Source organism: Myripristis murdjan, chromosome 9 (assembly GCF_902150065.1).
Source record: "Myripristis murdjan chromosome 9, fMyrMur1.1, whole genome shotgun sequence".
NCBI lineage: Eukaryota > Metazoa > Chordata > Actinopteri > Holocentriformes > Holocentridae > Myripristis > Myripristis murdjan.
In genome coordinates, this window is record NC_043988.1 from 10,298,401 (window position 1) to 10,320,947 (window position 22,547).

Below are 22,547 nucleotides of genomic sequence, written 5' to 3' on the forward strand. Positions count from 1 at the left end.
GGGTCTAAAAATATAAAATAAGTGTACACATGGCTTCATTGGTCCAATTAATTCTGATCTTTGCTACAGCCCAATACACTAGACCCTAGACACTTATTAGCATGTCTGTCCGGTGCACTTTTTTGTCTGATAAGAGGAAAAATGTGAAATGGTAAAAGCTACTATCATTTTTTTTCTCCTTGTAGAAACTGGCCTCAAATAGATCTTCAGCCATGTTTGCATCCAAGTACTACAGTCGTAGTCTTGGTACTAGTTTTGTAAACTTTCTTATAAAAGATTTAATTGGTTCCACCAAGTTCCTCTGACGAGAAGTTATAAATTGCCTCAAAAAGTTCTTTCAAATACAGTCATAACAAACATATGAACGATGCCGAATGATTTTGAATTGATTTAACATGTTTGGCTATATCATATATTATCGATCCTATTCAAGTGCAGCATCAAGCAAATGGCATCTTGAACCATCCATCTCCCCAAAGTGCAATTTTAAGGAGCCTTTTAGCTCATGATTACAAACAAAGGAATAGTATAATGTTAGTAGTTTCTCTGTAACCCAATTGTATGAGTGAATATACATATACAGTATATACATATACACACACATATATATATATATACAGTATATTTTAAAAGGAAGGAAAGTGAATGTGATATAAATATGTCCCACTTGTCCCAAAATGCAAATGTATCACTTGTTTGTGTGAGAGGACCTGTCCTTGCCTTTGACAGTCGTCTATGAGAAAATGTTGTCTCCTTACATTGCTGTGGAAGTTAGTGATACTTGAGCTGAATGCTTAAATCCTGTGGTGTTGTAGCTTATTCTATATCAGCTTCATGAAAAGACTGTTTCTACCTGGCAGAGAGGAGGGGGAGGAGGAGGTGGGGTGGAGGAGGGAGGGTTTATACCTTTACCTGAGTGCGCAGGACAAACATCCAAGCGACAGTTTGATGTCAGCTGCCAAGATCAGGGAGCTAGACTTGGGAAGAAGTCAGAACTATGGTGGCCCTGCTGAGACAGAAAGGACTGTAAAGAGAAGGAGGGGGAGTAGTGACTGAGGTGTGAGACGGCTGGCTTTTTAACACCCTGAACTGTCCCTTACGGGTCTCCCATTAGGTTCCATTGGAAAAATCGGGCCCGCCCAGAAGAGCAGCCTCTCCCACAGTGCGCCCACACATCCCTGGCTCTGGCCCTGCCACCGTGGGGCCCGGCAGTCCCATCAGGGCCCCACTGGACATGTACTCCAAAAAGAAAAAGGGACTGCTCTCCAAAGGGAAGAAACTATTGAAAAGACTTGGCGCTGTAAAATAATCTCTTGACATGCTTCACAGTGTGTCATCAGCTTCCTCGTAGTACACAACCCTTCATTACATCAATTTCAATTCAGTTCAACAAGAAAAAAATATATATTATAGAGTGGACAGGTGGCATTTGTGAGCTTGGCAAATGCTTTATTCTTGTACATCTGTTGTTGTATATTAGAATTTGTATTTTGTTAATTACAGTACATATTTTGAATAATACATTTCATATTATGGTCTAGAGACCTCATGCTGTCGGCTGATGTAGTATCGAGTGTCTTACCTCTTGAGTCTTTGGCTGATAAACGTTTGCTCATTGGAGCAATGAGAAACTGTTGAAAGGGATTTGGCCCGAGACATTCTCCATTTTGCACTCAGTCAATCTGATGGCACTTAGAGAACACAGTATGTTTCGGAGTATGACCAGTGTTTCTGTGTACGACTGAGGTCGCCGAACAGAATGTCACACCAACACTGAGGGCTTGTTTTAACCACAGAGTCCGCTTTGAAATCCACAACGATGCAAGGAAAAAGATGGACTTAGAGGGCTTTGACTTGAGCTTGTTCAAGACAGCCAAAGTCGTATAATCTTGTGCGAGAGGTTTGCATGCTTTACTTCAACACATTCCCTCCTGACCCTTGAAAGCACATGCAAAGTGACGGGCTTGTCCATTTGGAAACGTTTAGCATGGAACTTCAAGCATGCAGTGCTTCCAATATGGAGCGACTGATTTGCAGTGCAGTGTCTAAACTGCAGTAAAAAAAAAAAAAAAAAAAAAAAAAAAAAAATCAGCAGAATGAATCCCTGCTGTAGCGTCCTCTTATCTCAACACTTTGGATGATACAGATGCAGAGGCGAGACTTTAGCCCCAAGCAGGACATTTGTCAGACACCAACTAAATAAGCACATACTAGATGCTACAGGGTCTCTGCAGTAAATTCAGCATCATGTTATGTTCAGTTGAATGGTGATGAAATGCCTAGTAGATCCAACCTCCATGTATTTGCCTTATAAATGCACAATGGTTTGTACTTTGTCAAGTGGAGCGTGCAATCTTATGCCCAGTATTCATTCATGTTGTTTTGTCGCAAAATGAAATGTCTTGGCAAATATGTTGATCCAGATTTGTGATGTGCAGGGTAGTGTGACTGTCATGTTTTCCAGAGGACCAGTGCTGACATATCTGAAATCAGTAAGACTCCTGTTTGTCCACCATTCATAGTTAAGTCCCCTAAAAATGACTGTTATTGTAACAGTGGAGCCAAACTAGGTGACTTCCCTATTTAGAAACCACTTCCATCAATGGCTACTGAGAAAATGAAGGCACTTTATTTTGTGATAGACATCCCTAAGAGTCCACTGTTTGCAATGACATATTAGTGCATATGTGTATGATGCTGACTCTACTCTATAAAGGAAATGCCACTTACAAGTACCACTCCGACAGGACAAGAACAGAGGAAAGAGAATACAAACCTGCATGCGCAATGCAGCATCCGCAAGCTAAGTCCTGTTCTTTTGTTTTATTCCATTTGATCCCAAACTTGAGACTTTTTTCGGGCTTCACTGAGATATCGAGTTTCCAGGGTTGATTGCATAACCTCAAGTGGACAAGCCCTCTTTTTTTCATAGTGGTGTTGTTAATACAGACACAAGGCTACCTCTACAGTGCCCCTCTACCTGCTCCCGAAATCAAATAAATCTGGAATATATTGTTTATAGGAGCCAACCATCTGTGTCAGTCATTGATTCCTGTTCTGTATGTCCTGTGTTAAGATGGTGCAGGATTAAAGTACTGTATGTCAATATATACCAACACCCTTGCACATATAGAGTAGTGAATGTATGATGAATTGAAAGCCAATGTATTTCAAATACCCAAAAGGATTGTGCAGATGTCCAAGTCTTTGTATGTGAAATGAAACATTTTCCTTTTATCTCCTCACATCATTCTGTTCTCCATTCCATCCTCCCATACATTTAAAAAAAGTATATATCTAGCCTATTTTTTCCTCTATACACAGGATTTGAACTGAAAACTGCCAAAAAAGAATGTATGAAACACATTCTGTAATACTTTCTGTACAATTCTCAGCCAAACAGCCATGTTAATCTACAGTGAATTGATGTACATCTTTTCCTATTTATGGACCATGTTATCAGTCATTGCTTCTATTCAGTTTGAGTGACTGTTGCTCTTTTTGTACTTTGTCCATTTGTAAATTGTTTTTAAATGTTTATACTTGATTTTCAAACTGCCTTTTTTGTACATTTAACTTTATAATCAAACAGTGCAAGCTTTCCCCATGGTGTCTTCAATACCATATTGTTTAAAAGTCTGCAATTGTGTGCTAGCTTTATGATAAGAAATATCAGCCTAAAATATTGATGGTTACAAATTATTGTGTGGGTGTGCATGTGCAAATTTTTTTAAAAATCAAAATAAATTTGATATTTTTTAATGTTTGTATGTCTGCTGGTTCTTGCCAAAAATGCCAACGATAGACATGTACCACTTGTGGAAACGTTTATTAGTCATCTGCAGTAAAATAACAGGGCCAACAGGAGATAGTTACCCCACTTGAGCCTTCGTAACTTACAATAACTGAACATCATTGTTGTATTACTCCCCACTATGAACCATCATATAAAAAATAATAATAATAATAAATAATAAGGTAGCAGGTTGCTGATGCTGAACCATCATTTTTATGTAACTTTCATTCCTGGCTACTGACAAAAATTAGAACTGGAATTTAACATATGTCATAAAAAAAACTTATGACAGCAAGCAATTTGCAGCTTTTTCCCTTCTCAAATCTATTGGTCTTTTCTGTACAATCCTGTTGTAAGCAAGACTTAAGCACTCCCATTTGCGTGTCTTTATAGGTTTTATTCTTCCCATCAGATCTTCAAAATATTTTCTTTTAGACAAGTGCTTCAAAGTATCATGTCTTTTTCAACAGCATAACTAAAAGTGCTTTTTCACTCCAAAGCAGACAATACAAATTAGGATTTGTATTAAGATTAACTGTAAATATAACTTTTTGTTGTCTACCTTGAAGACAACTGAGCAACTGCCAACAAAACTTTATATTTATTCTTTAACTTTCATACAAAGTAACTTAAACTAACTGACACGCATTCTGAGTGTGAGTCTTACAGGTAGAACAGGTAATCATCCAGGTGCATGCTGGGCTCTCTGTGGATGCTCTGCCCCACAAGGAAGGCCAACTTGTGGGCATACTGGCAGGGTGCTGGCACCCTGATAATGCCCTAAAATTGAGACAAGAACAAAATTCTTGCATTTTTAGTTATTCAAATTCCATAAATCTTTAGACCTTCACATCTTTATTGGAGCAGATGATTCTGATAGTTTAAAATATTAAGTATGCACAATAAATTGAACAGTTCCACACAACTTCATAAAATATGTATTACCTAATAGGAATTTAACATTTTCTAAGTGCACTGTCACACTTGCAATTTTCATAGTCCTAAGACCTAGAAATGGTCAAAAGAAACTTTTCCAGACCTGTGGAGGAGCTTGGTAACTGAACGTATCAGAAATGCCTGACTAGAGGAGTGTGACACCTGAGCCAACTCACCTGCCAGTTGTAGTACATGTGGCACAGTTTGTAGGTGAGCCTCTGCATATGATCAGGCTTCAGTCCGCTGGTGTCGTACACCACATTGTAGTGGGTTGGGGAGACACTTCCCTGGCGAACAGTCTGGCTCACAATGAAGAAGTCATACCTGGGAATTCAATGTTACAAATTACTACTTTGGTCCTTATGAAAGCAAAATCTCCCCCTGAAGAGCAACCACAGGGTGACAGTGGTGAGGAAAACCCCTTTAACAGGGACTGTCTATCAACAGTGAAACTGACTGCCAAAAAGTCTGAATCTGATCAGACAGAGAAAATTTAGGGAGTCCTGCTGCTGATCATGACACATTTGGGCGTGAGCGTACCATTCTGGTCGGGTGACCTCTGTGTCGATGACGGTTCCAGGGGGAGGATTGGACAGCCTGCCATTCATGTGGGCAAAGAACCTGGTGCTGATGCGCTTCTTCACCACCACCACAGACAACTTGGGCCTGAAATGGGGGCAAGTTTTTAGACACAGTTCTCAATCTTTGGTATATTCACATGCAGAATATTCTGAAGGAGTTGGACTTACATTTTACTAAAAAAGAATGTATATAATTTTATTATAACACAAAAGCCTATTTCAATATATAGAAACACTCCAAAAGTAAGCAATCCTTTAACAGCTTGAAAGTAAGTTACACATACCACATACTGTGTGTAGAGGGGAGTGTGTGAGAGATCTTCATTGCATTAACTACTAAAAGGCTGGTACAGGAGAACTGTCGCAACATGGGGTGTCATGGGTCTTTTCAACACAACAGCATCATGACATTTGATGTGGTTATGAAGGACATCTTTAGACGTGCAAAACTCACATGTAGTCATGCCCCATGGACTTGATAGAGTCCATGATCTGGGGAACCTCATAGCTGACAACACTCTGCAGCATGCCGTCTCCCACTCCGTCTCTGTACACAATGATGCGTGAAGGCAGGCAGTTGTTGAACTTCAGATAGTCTTTTAGTGCACCTGGGAAACAAATATCAAATCATGACTTATGTAGACCTGAATGATGCAAGATAAAACAGGATACCTTCATTAGGTTTATTAAAAAACAAAACAAAACAAAAAAAACAAACAAACAAAAAAACAACCTCACCAGTCAAGCCCATCTTCAGTCCGTCCATGATTTCTTGTCCTCTGTTCTGCAGCACGCATTTTGAGAACCACCTTTTCAACAAAATTCACGTTACAAAATTCCATGGTTTTCCTTTGACTGATAAACCTAATTCTAAAACAAGATTAGCTCAATAGCTAACGCATGAGACCAGTTGAGACATTAAATGTCACATTATTCACATTACAGACTCTGACCTGGTCATGCCCTGGTTAAGACTGGCCACGAGAGCTCCGATGGACCTCTTTCCAGCAGCAGTGTCATGGTAGCAGTCAATACCCACAATCATGAGCTGCTTGAGCTGCATGGAGAGAGGAATGAGTTAGCAGCACAGTCATTTGTCAGGTCTCCTTATCTAGGGTTCCTAAATATTCTCCAACAGTGTGTTCTCATTATGGAATAAAGGGGGCATGAGTGGATCATCAAAACCATGGTAAACAATCACATGCAAATTTATGTAGCAGGTTCTTCAAAATATAAATATATAATTTATGACTCATTTATCTGTATGATTTTTTTAATGATTGGTCTTGACCTGTTCTGCATACACTCTGACATCACTGTGATGCCATCATTTCCTGCATATCATACCGTTTCATAACACTGTTACTTGCTTATCAACTCAGTCTCATACTTTCACACAGAGGTAATCTGCTGATTTAATTTTACTAAAAAATGTTTTGCCTTCTTTTTTGCCAAGTGCAACCATGAGGGAGGGGAGAGCACCATTCATTCACTCCCCTGCTGGTCCAAGGGGTTGAAATCAGCCCACTACTCTAAACTTTCTCCCAGTTGCAGGTTTTTTTTTTCTTTTTCTTTAAATATGTAGCATGTGTGTAGGGATGGGATTTGAGAACTGGTTCTTGTTAACAGAAACATTTGTCCACACAGCATGCAGTTACTTTGCAGGAATGCCAAGTTTTCGATAAGCTCCGGAGTGACGCTAACGTTAATGAATCTCAACCAAGCAGCAGCAAGAGTATGGCTAAAGCTAGCATGGCTAAAGCTAGTATTGTCTAGTAACCTTTTAAACTGTTATTTTTCTACATTAGAGTTCCTGACTTGATTGTATTTGTCACTGCTGGACTGGTGTTATTTTTGGCAGCTCAGCTCATATATGCTTTTAAAAAAGGAAGGAGCATTGTCTAGTAACATGTTAAAGTCTTACTGGATTTTAATTTCTACATCAGAATTTCTAATTTTTTTTTTTTTTAAAAACGTCAGTTTTGTTTTTCGGTCAAGGGGAGAAGAGATTTTCTTGTACTTATGCTTTAGGTTTGTTTAAAGTTATTTAAAATGTATTTATTTATACATACTGTATACGCTGTAGGGCTGGGTATCGGTACACAATACCTTTTAAGCTATCGAGCGAAATAACCCAGTACCAGGTAGTATCAGAATGTCTCTAGTCAAATGCTACTTGCATCTGATCCTTCTGTACCCAGACTGAGAAAAAAAAAAAAAATGTTTTGTACAGTTATTTAATTAAAATTTCAATAATTTGAACATTCAAATGTAGTTGTGTAAAAGTCATTTGGATGGACAGGAGTGGTGGCATTTTAAAAACACAGTGATCTAAAAGAAAGTTAATACAAATAACCCCATTTGTACTTTTTTCCCTCTTCCCCTTGCCCAGTGAGATTCGATAAGAGAATCGTTAAAGAATCCAATCGATAAACAGATACGATCATGGGATCGGAATCGCTAAAATCTTATCAAATCCCATCCCTATGTGTGTGTGTACTTGACTGTTGAAGATTCTGCTGCTTGACTTTTTTTATTATACTGCTCAGGAAATGCACCAAATTTTGTTGTACATTTGTGTAAAGGCATTAAAGGCATTCTTTTCTACAGCTAATCGCAAAAAATTACAGCTCCCTAAATCTTGGAGCTGTCTGTGATTTCAGTGCTTAAATCTTCTCTTTTCCATCACAGCTCTACTACAATCACCTACCCAAGGACCTCCAGAAAGCTAATTCACCATTGTCACATCTTAAAATACTGACATGCACATTTTGCAAAGATCGGCCTTGAACCAACAATAACAGTTTCCTATTCACAAAATGGAAATGTGGGGTCAAAGTGACTTACAGGGATCTCCACGCTCCACAGCTCTCCTCCCATCTTGCAGGACATCTGCAGTGCGATTTTGGTCGCCACGGTCATGAGCGTCTGGGGCTTGCTGATGGTTCGGGACACTACACACTGACTGGGAGTCGGGCAGTCCACACACAGGTACTTCTTGATGTTGTCATACTTATCCTTCCTGTTGGTGGGGAGGATCACTACCCCCTGAAGATGAGCAAGGAGGCAACTAAAAGGTCTTACCACCCAGGAACCTGCAAGACCACTAATGCACTAGTCATGCTACCAATGTGTATTCACACTCAAAATATTTTCACTGGACAATTCAACAGTGCAGTCAACATTTGTAGTCAACATCGCTACAAATCAAGAACAAATGGTTAGATATGGTTCAGTGACAATGTCAGACTGAATAGGAAGTGAAGTTGGGGTACTGCTGGGGTCTATTCATTTTTATCTTGGCCCTTGCTCTCAATGTGTATGTACAGTGACAAACCATCTGTGTGTTTGGTCCAATGTTCTGCTGCACGGCTCTGAGGAGAGACTCCTGATGATCCTCATACTGCACCCTAAATGAAAGGAGAATTCATAAAAATGACACATGGAATACCCTTAAAAGTTATTATTTAAAAAATTATTATTTGATTTAAAATGTAATATTTAAAATTAAAAATTGTGCATTGTCTGTTTGCTTGAGTAGATGTGCTCTTTGTACTCTTAATAAAAAAAACATCCTTTTGAACACAAGCATTGACTGATGCCAGTTATCTCAAAATGCCAGATATCAACCCAAATAATCAGCCAACTACTTACTAATGGCCCTCAATTAAAAACATCTAAAGCATTTTAAGACTTTCATGACTTGCATAGACCCTAATATATAGATGGATTACATTAATGACAATGTTCATGCTTACCAATTCATTTCTACCCCCTGAAATACCTGTTCAAAATGTAAAAACTTTGGTGTAAACAAGAATTAGCTATTTTCAGTCTCTACAGTTGCAAGTCTTTCCTGCTACCACAGGGTGATGCACATACCCTGTACATTTTATTTTATGGTACAACATGCTGTTGCTACAACTCACATGACAGGCCGCTGCACATGAATGCCGAGAGGACCTGAAACTTTGCAGAGGGTCTGCAGGAGGTTCTGGGCTTCATTGGCGTTGCGACGGGGGTAGAACATAACCCAATTGTCCAGCGGAGGGGAGCTGATCACAGGTATTCCACGCATCTCCCTGGACCACTCAGCTTTGGAGGGGTCATATTCGTACTACGTGACAAAAAAATAAAACAAAACAAAAAAATAGGTCCACTGACAGACACTCTCTCAAACACAACTTTACATAAACCAGATTCCTCTAATCCAGAGAATTCTTTACCGATTTTGGTCCCTGAACAATCACCTCCCCCTGGAGGACTCGGCCATTCAGTTTCAGCAGCTGCTTGTCAATGTTGAGTCCCCAGGTGTTCAACTCTGCCTGTGCAGCAGTGTTCCTACAAAATAATTTTATGGTTTAAAAGTAAGAGCCTGGGTTTGTGCTGCCTTTAAATGCTGCCAGCAAAAGACACAGGTTTAAACAAGTCTTAAGATTAAATGGTACTTCCATGGAAATGTCTGAATATAACAACCTTTGTATGTTATTGACAAAACCGGTGAGTCGTCGCTCTCGCTCCTGTGGGGCCAGTCTGGTGTGGTGGGCCAACTCCTTCATCATGTTGAAGTCAGTACGCATCTTATCAGTCAGGCCTGTGGAGAACACGTGTCAATATACACACACACGTGCAATCAAAGCATTCAGACCCCCTTCACTATTTTCCACATTTGTTAAGCTGCAGCCTTATGTTAAAATCATTAAATTCTTTTCCCCCCACATCATTCTGCACTTAATGCTCCATAATGATGAAGCGAAAACAGAATTTGAAATTTTTGTAATTATAGAGGAAACTCTGAAATCTCACAGATAAATATAGGGTGAGGTTTACTCACACCACCAGCGAGTAAACCTTAACATGTCTACAACAGTACTTTTAAAAAGTGTACCTTTTCTTTGAGACTCTGAGCATATCTGTTGATTTACTGCATGTTGCAGTATATGTTCAGTCAGGGAATTATAACATTAACTCCTGTACTCACTACTCGCTGCTTGCAATAACATACTGTCACACACATTGTCAATTAAGGATAAGAATACTACAGAGTGCTAAATGACTAAAAGTAAAATGTAAATATATTAAATATGAATATGGAGTCAAGTGCTGACTAAATGAGTGGATAACCTGTCATGAAGCAGAACTCTGGGATAAGCAGGGCCGGGCCTGGAGGGGGACCCCCCGCAGGACCACGCCTCTTCACATGGCTGATCAAAAGCACCTGGTTCCCGTCTGTGATATCCAGATTATATTGCTGAAAAAAGATGATATGTTTATTCCAATGCAGACTAATAGGGGGGAGGTGGGGGGGGGTGGGGGTGGCTTACATTGATTCTTTATTGCCAGCCGACAAAGAACGCTACCTGTCAAAGTTGACCAAACTCGGAATCAACTGTTGTCCATATCTTATGAAGGACTGGACAGATGATCCAACGCAATGGCCTCCGGTCGCGTACGGAGACATCTACAACTATCTGATTGAGTCGCCTGGTAAGAGACACTATTACATTTTCTACAGCTATGTTCAATTAAACTTACCTTAAAATCAAACAGCAAGAGCCAGTAATGAATTAATCATGTTTATGGAGCTCATTTGAGTGAATTACAGGTAGCTGTTTTGACACATGAGCTGAGAAATACAGATGTTTGCCAATGACCACCTCTTAGTCAGTTTTTTCTTCTAAGACTCATGTCTCAATTAGTTTTACTGGTTAAATAAAGGTTGTAATAATGAATATATAAATGTGAGCTATTTGTTATCATGCAGGGATTCCACAGACGGCAAGATTTATCCTCTCAACTTTGTCCTTCTAATGGGCTCTGTGTTTACATTTGGCAAACGTATAAACTATAATTCCGGATTTTTAGCAAAATTCAATGTGCAAAACGTAACGGCAGCTCTTAACCATTGTCCGCTCGTTGTTTTCAATGGTCGCTAAGGCTTTGTTTTCCACCCAGGCTAAAACCGGATGTGACGTTTGTGGGCATTCCTGTCTAGCTCCGTGTGTATGTATATCCAACACTCCTCCACATTACAGCAACATGTTAAGAGCAGAACACCTACACTCTTGTAGTAGCTCATGAAGGTAACATCAGCATCTCCCCTCTTGAAAGTGTTTTTGGGAGTGTAATCCCACGCAATGTCATCAATCTTGTATGTCTTGTTGTTGTACCTGAGCAAAGGAAAGGGTTAATTCTAATCTTTGGGGTCAAGGCAACTGTACTCACAAGACTGAAGATTTTGCAAAGTCATCCAAGGCACTTCAATTCAAAAATAGTAAAGCAGTACAGATTACAGAACTTACTTGGTGAGGACGATGAGTCCAACAAGCTCTTTGGTGCAGGCCTCAAGGAAGTGCTGCTCACCACACCTCTGCCTGAGGTTGTACATGAAGTCCAGGACCGTTTCACTACGCAGCACCTTGTGGCTGACATCAGTGCACAGCATAATGCTTGACTCGTACTGCAGGATCGTGGTGGTATACCCTGGCCAGATGGTCAAGCTGGGGAAATAATACACCCAAAGGCCACTATATTAACAACTATTGCGATGCAGAATGTATTTTTTAAAGCAATGGCACCAGCATTCACAGTATAACATTTACCTCAAAATGTTTTATCTGATATTTATAATCTATGAGTAATGTTATGTTTTTGCTATTAAGAAAAGGCAAAATGGAGGGCATCAGCAACAAGAAGCCATCCTGACCCAAGCTGTCACCATGGTTACCAAAATTTGCACCAGTTTGGAGAAAACTAAAAATCATTAAGAGTCACTAAAAGTCTCACACAGAACATAGCGTCACCAGAGAGCAATTTTATAATCTCTGTACGGACCATGCACTGAGACGTGTGTGTGCGTGGGGCAGCAGGGCAGGGAGGCGTGGCAGCCTACACACTAGGGTTGTCACGATACTAAAATTTCAAACTCGATATCGAAACCTAGGAAAATATTCGATACTCGATACCATTTTCGATACCGCGGGGATAAAAAAATGACAAAAATTTAAAAGGCATAAAAAATATTTATATTAAAATTAAAACTCAAAAATAGCCTATTCAATCAAAAAATAAAAAATAAAATCACATTTTATTTTCACTCTGTGCAAATTGCAAAAATAACCCAAATAACAATAATTTTACATTTTAACTTATAGTGCAAAAATAACAATGACATATGTTTTATAACTACAAATTTACAACAAACTATTAAGCATTATTTTTATTAACATATTATTGTTTTATATGATTGACATTTTCTGGAATTGTGTCAACAGCGGCTTTGCGCATGCGCGATTCATTTGCTGCCTGGACGCAGAGTGGTGAGGGTCTCCTCTCTTGACCGCAGCTGCCTGCGGCTGCCGCGCGCAGCTCGAGACTGTGAGGACTTTGGGGCGGAGGAGGGGCTCGCGGCAGCACCCGCTGCTCGCTGAGAACAGGAACTGCAGAGGAACGATACGTGCTTTCATGTCAGTCTCCAAAATACTAGAAAAGTCTCCAGTAACACCAGGAAAAGTCATTAGATTTGTCGCTAGTTGCTTTTGACAAAAAAAGTCGCCATGGGGAGTTGGAAAGTCGCCAGATTTAGCGAGAAAGTCGCCAAGTTGGCAACACTGGCCGAGTTGCTGGAGCTCTGCCGATCGGACGCTGTTTGGCCTGTGGCGCTGCCTGTCGAGTGCGCGTGACGCACTCGTGCACTGTAGTATCGATACTTTGGCAAATTAATATCGTATCCGGTTACGGCCTTTTAGTATCGATACTTAGTATTGATATTTTTGACAACCCTACTAGACACACCAGAGGAATTTTATGACCATAGCAGGGCCCTATGAAATCAGTTTTTTTTTCAAAATTTTGTTTTGCATTTTTTCCTGTTTTGTGCTTCAGTCTCTAATCACTGTGGATGAATGAAATTTCCACAGTTCAGGAACGAAGGGAAGTGCTTCAATAGTTATGGTATATGTGTGTGTAAGAGGGGCTGAGCCCTGCCCTCTGTAAAACATAGAGCAATCAGTCAGAGCACAGAGGTTATAGCATCGCATACGCAAATGACACCAAAACACAGTACAGACTCAGCAGGTTTTTTTTTCCTGGTCATTCAACTTGGGCGTTGTGAAGAAAAAATGCTTACCCTGGCAGGGAAAACACTAATTTTTAAAAACATTTTAAAAACTCTGAACTTGAATCATTTAACAAGCCTGAAACTGACCGATGCAAGACTGTGTAGTAACAAGAATAATTCCACATTTTACGATTGATTTCCTTTTTACTATCAACACAAAAATTCTGTCTGTTTTCTAATGGGTGGAAATCACAGGGCCCCAACAAATACTGGTAAGCTATATCAGTAACAGCATTTTTGTTAATCTCAGCAACCTGACATTGTAATGACAAAAATTAAATCAAGTGGTACAGCCCAAACTGTATCTGTGATATCAATACCGTCGCCGCTGGATTGTGGGTGTTACTAGCCACTGAAGGTTCTGGACAAAACTTGTTTTAATGGTGACATTCAGGACAGCTTAAGCTATGTTTGAGAATCAACAGTGAGACAGCTGAAACATACTTGTACTGTGACATGTTGAGTGAATCCTTGGCGTTGTAGTAGTTGCGTCCGATCTGCTGCATGTCGAGCATTCTCAAGATCCTGAATAAATAAGATTTATTCAAGACTTTGATTCATCAGCAAAACGTTAGTGTATCTCATTTTGTATACCTCATCAGCAACAGCACATCAATCATACCTCCTGATCAACAGTTCTGTCACACCAAAGCTGGAGACATGTACAGCAGCAAGTATTACTATACAGGCATGTAGCCACTGTAGTGTCTTTAACTAGTGCGAATAGTTAAAATATGCAAGGAGGTAACTTAATATCCTTATGCTTACTCATAGTTCACTTCCACATGTTGGCGGTGACACTGAATTAAACACTTAAAATTTTCAATTATGTACCAAACTTCAGTTTTTGAGGCACGAGATTTAGAGATAATCAATTTTAAGCTCGGACTATAGAATAAAAACATAACAAAGTCTTACTGGTAAACATTTATCATTCTCAACTCCAAAATCTGAAAATTACTCAATGGGGATTTCATACTATCCCCACTAGAAAACTAACCTCCGAAAGATGATGTTGTAAAACTGAAGGCACACTGGTGAAGTGGGTGGCAGTTCATTTGTCAGGGTGACAGTTATCTTAACGTGCTCTCCGTTCCTTGTGTCACTGTGTAGCACAGTCTCCTACACAAAAATGAAAATATTTCAGGACAGGAAATTAACTTGTTTCCCAGCCACTCTTGGCTGTTAAATTCAAAACAATTTGGGTTTTGAGTGAGTTGGCTGAGCTCTTAGAGCCAACTAGTTGCTCCAAGGTTTACATGAGAAAGAGCTGAGACCAGCCTTCTTGGTGATGTCGGCCAGCATGTGGGGGGGAAACGCTCCTGATTTCCAAACAACTGCTCTCAACGAGCCAGGTGTGAAACCACCCCTCTATTTACATCAGAGCCATCTTCACTGACCTTGTTGGGCAGCCTGCGTGGCAGAAAGAGAATGGCTCCATCAAAGGTGCGTGAGGAGCCCAGCGTTTCCTCATGCTGAAAGAGCAGAGCTGAACGCAGCCGTCGAGACTCCATTGGGGGATTAAAGTCGACATGGTACTGGTACAGAACCCACCGGGGGCGGGACAGGATGCGAAAGAAGTTGGAACTCAACTGAATGGCAGAGCCACTGCTACCTGCAGAAGTACACATAAAAGATTGTCAAGAAGTATTTACATTTCACTCTGCCAATCCACTGGTGCACTGGTTCAATCAGGCTTTTGTTTATAAATGTGCTCAATTTTGACAGACCAGTCTTTGATTCTTTGACATGCTCCATGGCCTGCCTGGTGTTAATTCCACTATCATGAAAGTCATGGCGCCGTCCACCTCGCTCTCCCAGCTTCACCTGCTGAAAGCCAGCTGAGATCTCAAGAACGGCTATTTAAAAAAAAAAAGGGGGAAAAAAGTGAGCTGCAGTTTATTCTTGCATGTTGACCAAAGATACAGATTTTAAGTAGACAATGGTGTGATACAAGGAGATAACCGTTTGCCCTCATATAAGTCCATTATCTTGAGAGGTATAATACAGATGTGTAGGAACTTGTTGCACTAACAAATCTGGTTATTTTTTGTACCAGTAAGCCTCAGATTTCACTTATTTTGCCAGTGTGTGAGCTGCTTTCACTTTGCCTCTCTTAGAATTGAGGTGGCAAATCTGTGCACTGTCGAATTCAGGAATCAAAAGTGTTTTAAAACACCAAGTTGGAACAAGTCCATGTTAACTGTTGACTTCGACAAATATGACTTCAGACACGGGTGCAGTACTTGTGCCAAGACAACGACAGCACAGAGTCGCCTAGGGGAGTCCAGGGGTCTGGATGATTTAGCCCTGGAGCCCGTTCCACAAGGATCCAATTATTTTTTGTGTAATTTTAAGCAAACACAGAGACTGAAGGAAAAAAAAAATCATGGAACAAAAAAAATGATAACTTAACAGAAATCATTACACATACAGAGCTCTGGCAGCCATAGATTGTACTAATAGCATCTGGGGGTAAACCCAGTGGTTTTACCCTGTTCCTCTGCACTTAAACTCTGTAGATTTCCATTCTAGACATTCATTAAAGAGACTGATTTGCATCTGGGATACAAAGTGAAATCCACTGGCTGGAATTAATTGCCTTGCAGGATAGACAGGCAGCAGTGCTCTCCTCGGGTCCCAAGGAGCAGCATTCACAACCATAGCCATTCTTTAGCTGAGGCACTGAATTGAATCCATTTAGTTAGATCAGGGGTCTTCAACGTTTTTCAAGCCAAGGACCCCCAAACTGATCGAGTGATGGAGCAGGGAACCCCTTTAATATATATGGTATAAAATTGTGTTTTATATTAAACTGGGCCTAGTGACATGTATAAATGTACCTTATTACTGTGCATTCAATACCAAGCTATTCAAATAATACACAGGTTTATTTATTCAAGTTTTTATTCTAAACATGCAAGGTAAAGTGACAGCAAAAGGTAAAGTGGAAACAAAAATAAGTGATGGCCTATTAGTGCCACTGCCATGAATAAACATATCTGCAACACTGCAAACAATACTGAACTATTAAAATAATTAAGAGATTCATGTTTTTATTTTAAACATACATGTAGTTGGGACATCCTCAAGCCATCTGTGGATGGCACACATATTCCAACATTAGTGAGATGTCTGACCCTGATGATATCGTGATCTCAAGCTGGGCACCGCTGTTGTATCAATCACGAGGACACCGCGTGTCAGGTTCCCCTTGATTGATACAGCAGCGGTGCCCAGCTTGAGATCACAAGGCCGCCGCATGTCGCAGAATGTGTGCATTGCTGACTGAAAGATTACATATTTTGTCTCCATTTATAAATTTGCTATAATATATTGGATTCATGTTAATGTGTATTTAAAGACTTTTAAATTTGTGTGGGGAAAAAAATCGGATGAAAAAAAAATAAATAAATAAAATAAATAAAAATTAATTAATTAATTAATTAAAAAATTGTCTAATCAGCCAAAAATTTCACGACCCCCCTGCAGTACCTCCGCAGGTAGAAGACCTCTGAGTTAGATGAAAAAATATTCCCCTCCAAAATTAGAAAAAAGAAACTTTGTGTGTTAAAATGTAACTTGAGGACAAAACTGTACCTTCAGTGGCCATAGCTCCAGGAGTGGTTTTCTGTCTTCCTCTACCAACCAGCCCCGCTTCAGCGGGTGGGGCAGGTGCTGGTGCCGCCTCTTGAGCCTGGGTACTCACAAAAATACTGACACTGTATTAATCATGACTCAGCTCATACATTTTTAAAAGTAATTTGGTTACGTTGAGGTTTTCCAAGTGGGGGTTTAAATTAAAAATATAAGTCACTGTGATCCATTTCCTTTATGCCTTAATCTGGAAAAAATAATTATTTATAGTCGACATTGTTTCTAGTTAAATTTGTAGTCAAAACACTTATCAAATCTAAACTTCTCATCCCAAATGTCAACTTGCTCTTTTGCAACTCATAATCAAGAAAACAAGGTCATTGGAGAGAATATAGATGTTACACTACATTGTATTTAGCAGGTATTTAAAAAAAAAAAAAAAAAAAAAAAGGGTAAAATGTTGGCATTCTGACAGCACTAACACTCAAGCATTAATTTTATTATGAAAAATCTACAGACAATTCTCAGGGAAGAGAAGTGATATTTGATTTAACTTAACCTTCTTGCAAAAAGCTACTGCCAAATGGTCAAACACAACTCACCGTCCCGCCCTTATGATCTAGACCTGGTTCTCAAACTGGAGGTCAGGACCCCCAAAAGACCATTTTTTTATGTTATTCTTTTTTCTTATGAAATACTGAGGACTTTTAAAACACATTGCCTTCTCTGATAATTAAATGAAAGGTGAACTGTGCATATTCCTACTATGACCTTCCAATGTAACATAACAAAAAGGGGAATACATTACTTTGCATTTTTAAAGCTCCTCAAAATGGCTATAGGTCTGAGGATTCTGTTATTTCTTATCATCAGTGTGTCTCAAAGTCAGGCTGTGTCTGTCTTATATCATTTACTTTCAGCATGCATATTCCTGTCAGTTTCCAATTATAGCCAACATTTAACAGAGAAACCTATTATAAATGTCATCTATTTTGTTTTCAAAAAGGTAATATTGCTTCATCAATTTCAATAGTCAGTTATTTATAGTTCATAATTCTTACTTTTTGCAGGGCAAGATGAAATGTCAAATAAAAAAAAACAGAATTATAAAATGCTCATTTGATTTACTACATCTAGTTTTGTAAAAAAAAAAAAAAAAAAAAAAAAAATCTAGTTTGTTTGTATTGTAACAACACCTCAGCTGTTATTTTGCTCACACAACTGTTAAGAAAATCTCACAGAGCCCCTCGCTCTGACACACTGTGGCTGTAATGAAGACGTGCTTCCTTACCGCTCCAGGCTTCGCAGTCTCCTGACCGCGTGCACGGCCTCTTGATCTTGCTCTTGCCCGTCCAGTCATTTTTAAACAGTTTTAAAGGAGCAGCTGATGGAAAAGAAGGTTGGCATTAGTGCAAAAGAGTAAGCTTTGAAAAACGTCAATATTTTAGACCAGGATATTGCTGTTAATCTACCTCTAAAGGTTTTATTGTTCACACCACATTCTGCCACCTTATGAACCAAATGGTGTGCAAACAGCCAAATCCTGATGTCACAAAACATCACGAAACATTCGGGTGTTGGCAGCTAGTAAAGCTGGGCATCTTGGGAGATTCCAAAACACACACCAAAAATAAAGTATCTTAAATCTTCAAATGCAATCCTATTAGTAAAACAAAAACCCCTAACAAACCTGAACTGAGCTGAGCCTGAGCGCTTACATCAGGGATCAATTAACATCACTTATCCGTGTGACATGCCTGGGCAACTTGGAAGCCAAAGTTATGTTTGGTTTAAGACTAAAATTTTGCAGACTACAAACACTTGCAGGCTGACTATATGCCAATCATTTATAATTTCATGATGAAAATTCAACTTACGCAATCAACTGATACGGGCTAAAAGGAGTTTTCAAACATCCATTTCAAGGGTGTAGCTTTTCTGATTAGAAGACAGGGAGTCACTTTTGTATAGAAAACTCTGGTATAGTCTATCAAGAGTCCATGAATCACTTCACTTTGCAGTTCAAAAAAATCCGGCTTGCTGGCTCAATCAGTTGGTAACGGGTGAATGAATCGTATACAGCAGTAGATGCTACTTTCCTACAAGGGCAATAAGTCAATATTTCTCGGCTGCTAAATAATTACACAAACACACACACCTGGCCAAAGGACTGACTAACACACACCTCCTCAAAGCAAAGTTAATAAAAAACCTCCATTCAAGAGACACAGCTCAAAACACCATGAGCAGCGCCATCTGCTGCTCATACAGAAAAATGCTGACACACGGCAACTATGTCCAGTACGTCCAAGCATTTTTTCCCCCAAAGATAGTATGGTCATTTGAGTGGTCATTTTGGCTTATTAGTTAAGGTTAATCATAAGCTAGTTAGGGCTAAGACAGTGAAAAGACTGCAAAAAATAAATATGTCAATTCAAGCATTGACTTCAAACAGTTTTCACACCTGGCGCTAAATGACGGCTAATGTTAGCATGGCATCCGGAAAAATTGCGCAGTTTGACTTAAATTTAGCTAACAAAGACTTCCTGTTGGATGCACATATTTTCCTTCATTTCCTTGACTTTAAAATGAGCAGCTTTTGGTTTCATTAATCCGTTTAATCCTGCCATATAAGTGTGCGGCGCTAAAGAGACTGGCGCTGCTAAGAGACTGGTTGATTACACGTGGCGCTAAATTATGGCTAACGTGGGCATGGCATCCAACACTGACAAATGAAGCTAATTAGCAGGACGCACTGTCGGACAAATTATATTGTAAGCGTTAGTATGTAAGACCAGGTAACCGCAACAGCTGACATTACAGAGCTGGAGTACTTGTGATCAATAAGTTAGGACATAGCCAATAAAATGCCCAATGCTAGCGCGACTCCACTGTCAGCTAATTAACTCAACACCCGCCTCAGGATTTCTAACGGCTCATCTGGAAATAGAGTAAGCATGGAAAAAGGTTGTAGTGTCAAAATGCTGCGTAAAGTTTGATAACCTTTCCTGTACTCACATTCAAGGCAATACTGCTTTTTTTTCCCAAAAAAACTGAAAATTGCTCAGCACAGGTGGCACGGCCCCGCCTAGGAAAAGTTACAGTCGGATGAGTAAAATGCCGCTCGTTGATTACTTACAGGCCCTTCACTTGAGAATATCATTACGCCAGTTTTCTTTTTTCAGCTTTTTCCTCCAGCTTCCACCAGACATTACTGCCTATATATAGTGCAGTTTATTAAATATAGTACAATTAATGCAATGAAAATGACTGAACACATTGGCTGAGTCGTTAAAAAAAAAAAAAAAAAGACAGAGAACTGTTTTTTTCTGCGCAGTGATCGCAGTGGCGTGTATCGTTGTCTGGACTTTTTTTTAATTATAATTTGGCCTTAGTGCAATCTGATATTTGGCCACTAGATGGCGGCAAAGCCTGTGCACTAAATATGTCAGGTGTGACTATAACTGTGGTTTATAAACTTTCCCACTAAGGATTGGGAGAAAATCAGTCCTCTGGCTGACAAATGATACTGCTAATCCCAGAATAATCAACATAATGCAACATCTCCTGTTTAATTTTCCAAGCTTCAGTGCAAACCACAACACAGTAAGAAGAGGTTTCCCCAGTGTGCCACTTTTACCTCTCACCACTATAGTGGAAAATAAAAATGTGGGTAAACTACAACCCTCCATCATCAAGACCACCTCCTGCCAAAAATATATTTTCAAGAAAGTGTTCATTCATGACTTCATTTCATTAAGGATTTTATTTTCATATAGATTACACCAGTTTGATGCAACTTTTTCTAATCTATGCAATTAATTTAAATCAGAAAGATTTATATTAAATTGAAAACATGGATAAACGGTGAATACAGCTTCCACATTCAGGCTGAGGAAATGTGGTTTAAGGAGGCTTTCAAGCCTGCAAACAAACACCAAGATTGACTCAGACATATATGGCACAATTACAGTGAGGCGAGCAACATTTTTCTGACAAGTATTGATTGATATTGACTGTTTTTGCTGTTGACCCTTTTTGTAATGCCCTTTAATGCTGACGTTTTAAATTAATAAGGCATTGCTCTTGGCATATCTCAGAGGGCTTAAAGTCTGAAATGGATCATCCCCTCGTTGTTTAGGGTTCCTCATGCCTTTGATGAAAATTTGTGATTCAGATGTATGACGATTAAGGATGCAAAGACAAAGTAAAAACTTTCTTGTTTGCATTCTTTTTTTTTCTTTCTTTTTTTGCATAATTATTAGCCATTATATCTTCCCCTACTTCTGGTCTCCTCTCCCAGTCCAACCATTTGAAACAGAACCTGGCACCTTAGAGGGCATTTTGTGGAAGATGTACGCAAGTCTTTCATGTCTGAGATCTAAGAGTGATTACAGATTCAGACCTGAGGGACCCGTCTGGGAGGAATTGCTTCAGTCACTGTTTACCTGTTGGAGGAAGAGAGGGGGCTGGAGGGAACAAGGGGATGATAGTGTCATCAAGGTTGATTGTCTATATATTAAAAAAAAAAAAAAAAAAAAAAAAAAAAATCAGATATACTATTTTATTTTGAATATATAATACAAGATTTATACCAAAGTAGGATTTATTTGTGTTTTGAAAATGTGTAAATGTTTATTGTTTGATAAGTCATTCTACATTTCATTGATTTATTTATGATTTTTTAATGATTTTTTTATGGTTGGACAATTCTGTTTTGGCTTGCCCACTGACATCAGGGATTTGGATTTGGCTTGCAGATTCAGTGTCTGGTTCTGGGACACAGCAGCAGGACAGATGCTTCCCCATGCAGGATTTGAACCCTGGCCCTCTGTGCATGGCCTCCCTACCCACTGGACCACCATATTTTGGGACAGAGAGCCATTACAGTTGCAGTTCAACACTATGCGTGCCTCATATTCAAGGGTTTCTTATGGAGCTGATTTGCCTGTGGCTGCTTACGCAAGTGATACCTTTCTGTTTATGAGCATTACATAAGCACGATATAATAAGCATGATCAAATCTATTTAACAATATGCATCTCACACAAACCGTACAGTACTGTAAAGGCCTTCCGGCAAAAAGAGAAAAAAAAGTTTTCTTCAAAAACCACGTTATCTCTTAAAAAACAACAAAGGCCGAAGCCTTGAAAAAGAGTGAAAATGAAAGGAAAAGAAGAAAAGCTGGCCTTAGCTGCAAGCTGAGCGGTGTGAGGCTGAGAAAGGTGCCCCCTGCCAGGGACGTTGATGAATGCGCTTCAGGCTTCAAGCTTGCCCTGCAGCCCCCAGCAGTGTGGATTCCACATTTACACTAATCAAGCTCTGTGAGAGACCAAGGCCCAAAGCTGATGAGAAGGAACATGCAACACAGTTAAATATGGCATAGTAAATTGGCTGCACTGTGTATGCCCTTCACTGTCACAGTCAACATTCTCATCATTCTCATCCTCATCTTCATCATCCTCATAATCCCGAGGAACACATTTCTTCTTTAGCACATGGTGTGTATCCATAGTGT

At 39.5% G+C, this 22,547-nt stretch overlaps 2 protein-coding genes across 3 annotated transcripts in view; one reads left to right on the forward strand and one right to left on the reverse strand.

The window, feature by feature from the left end:
- rimbp2b (RIMS binding protein 2b) overlaps nucleotides 1-3,762 on the forward strand; it is a 92,831-nt gene extending 89,069 nt beyond the window's left edge. Inside the window, exon 30 of the mRNA XM_030060237.1 lies at nucleotides 1,115-3,762. Coding sequence (XP_029916097.1) covers nucleotides 1,115-1,309 — 195 coding nt within the window. The 3' untranslated portion in view covers nucleotides 1,310-3,762. The remainder of the gene's footprint in view (nucleotides 1-1,114) is intronic.
- Nucleotides 3,763-3,810: 48 nt separating this feature from the next.
- piwil1 (piwi-like RNA-mediated gene silencing 1) lies at nucleotides 3,811-20,170 on the reverse strand. 2 transcript variants are annotated; one of them, XM_030061057.1, is made up of 21 exons: nucleotides 20,048-20,170; nucleotides 18,321-18,413; nucleotides 17,033-17,129; nucleotides 15,163-15,291; nucleotides 14,833-15,047; nucleotides 14,433-14,554; nucleotides 13,877-13,957; nucleotides 11,616-11,813; nucleotides 11,375-11,483; nucleotides 10,438-10,564; nucleotides 9,790-9,907; nucleotides 9,540-9,654; nucleotides 9,243-9,430; nucleotides 8,651-8,723; nucleotides 8,161-8,361; nucleotides 6,267-6,370; nucleotides 6,052-6,122; nucleotides 5,768-5,921; nucleotides 5,273-5,398; nucleotides 4,909-5,056; nucleotides 3,811-4,576 (listed from the first exon to the last, which is right to left on the reverse strand). In XM_030061057.1, the coding sequence occupies exons 2-21, from the start codon at nucleotides 18,387-18,389 to the stop codon at nucleotides 4,460-4,462; spliced, it is 2,562 nt and encodes an 853-aa protein (XP_029916917.1). In that variant the 5' UTR covers nucleotides 18,390-18,413; nucleotides 20,048-20,170; the 3' UTR covers nucleotides 3,811-4,459. The 2 variants fall into 2 exon arrangements, with proteins under 2 accessions (XP_029916917.1, XP_029916918.1); XM_030061058.1 differs by lacking the exon at nucleotides 20,048-20,170 and adding an exon at nucleotides 18,907-19,132.
- Nucleotides 20,171-22,547: the final 2,377 nt, after the last annotated feature.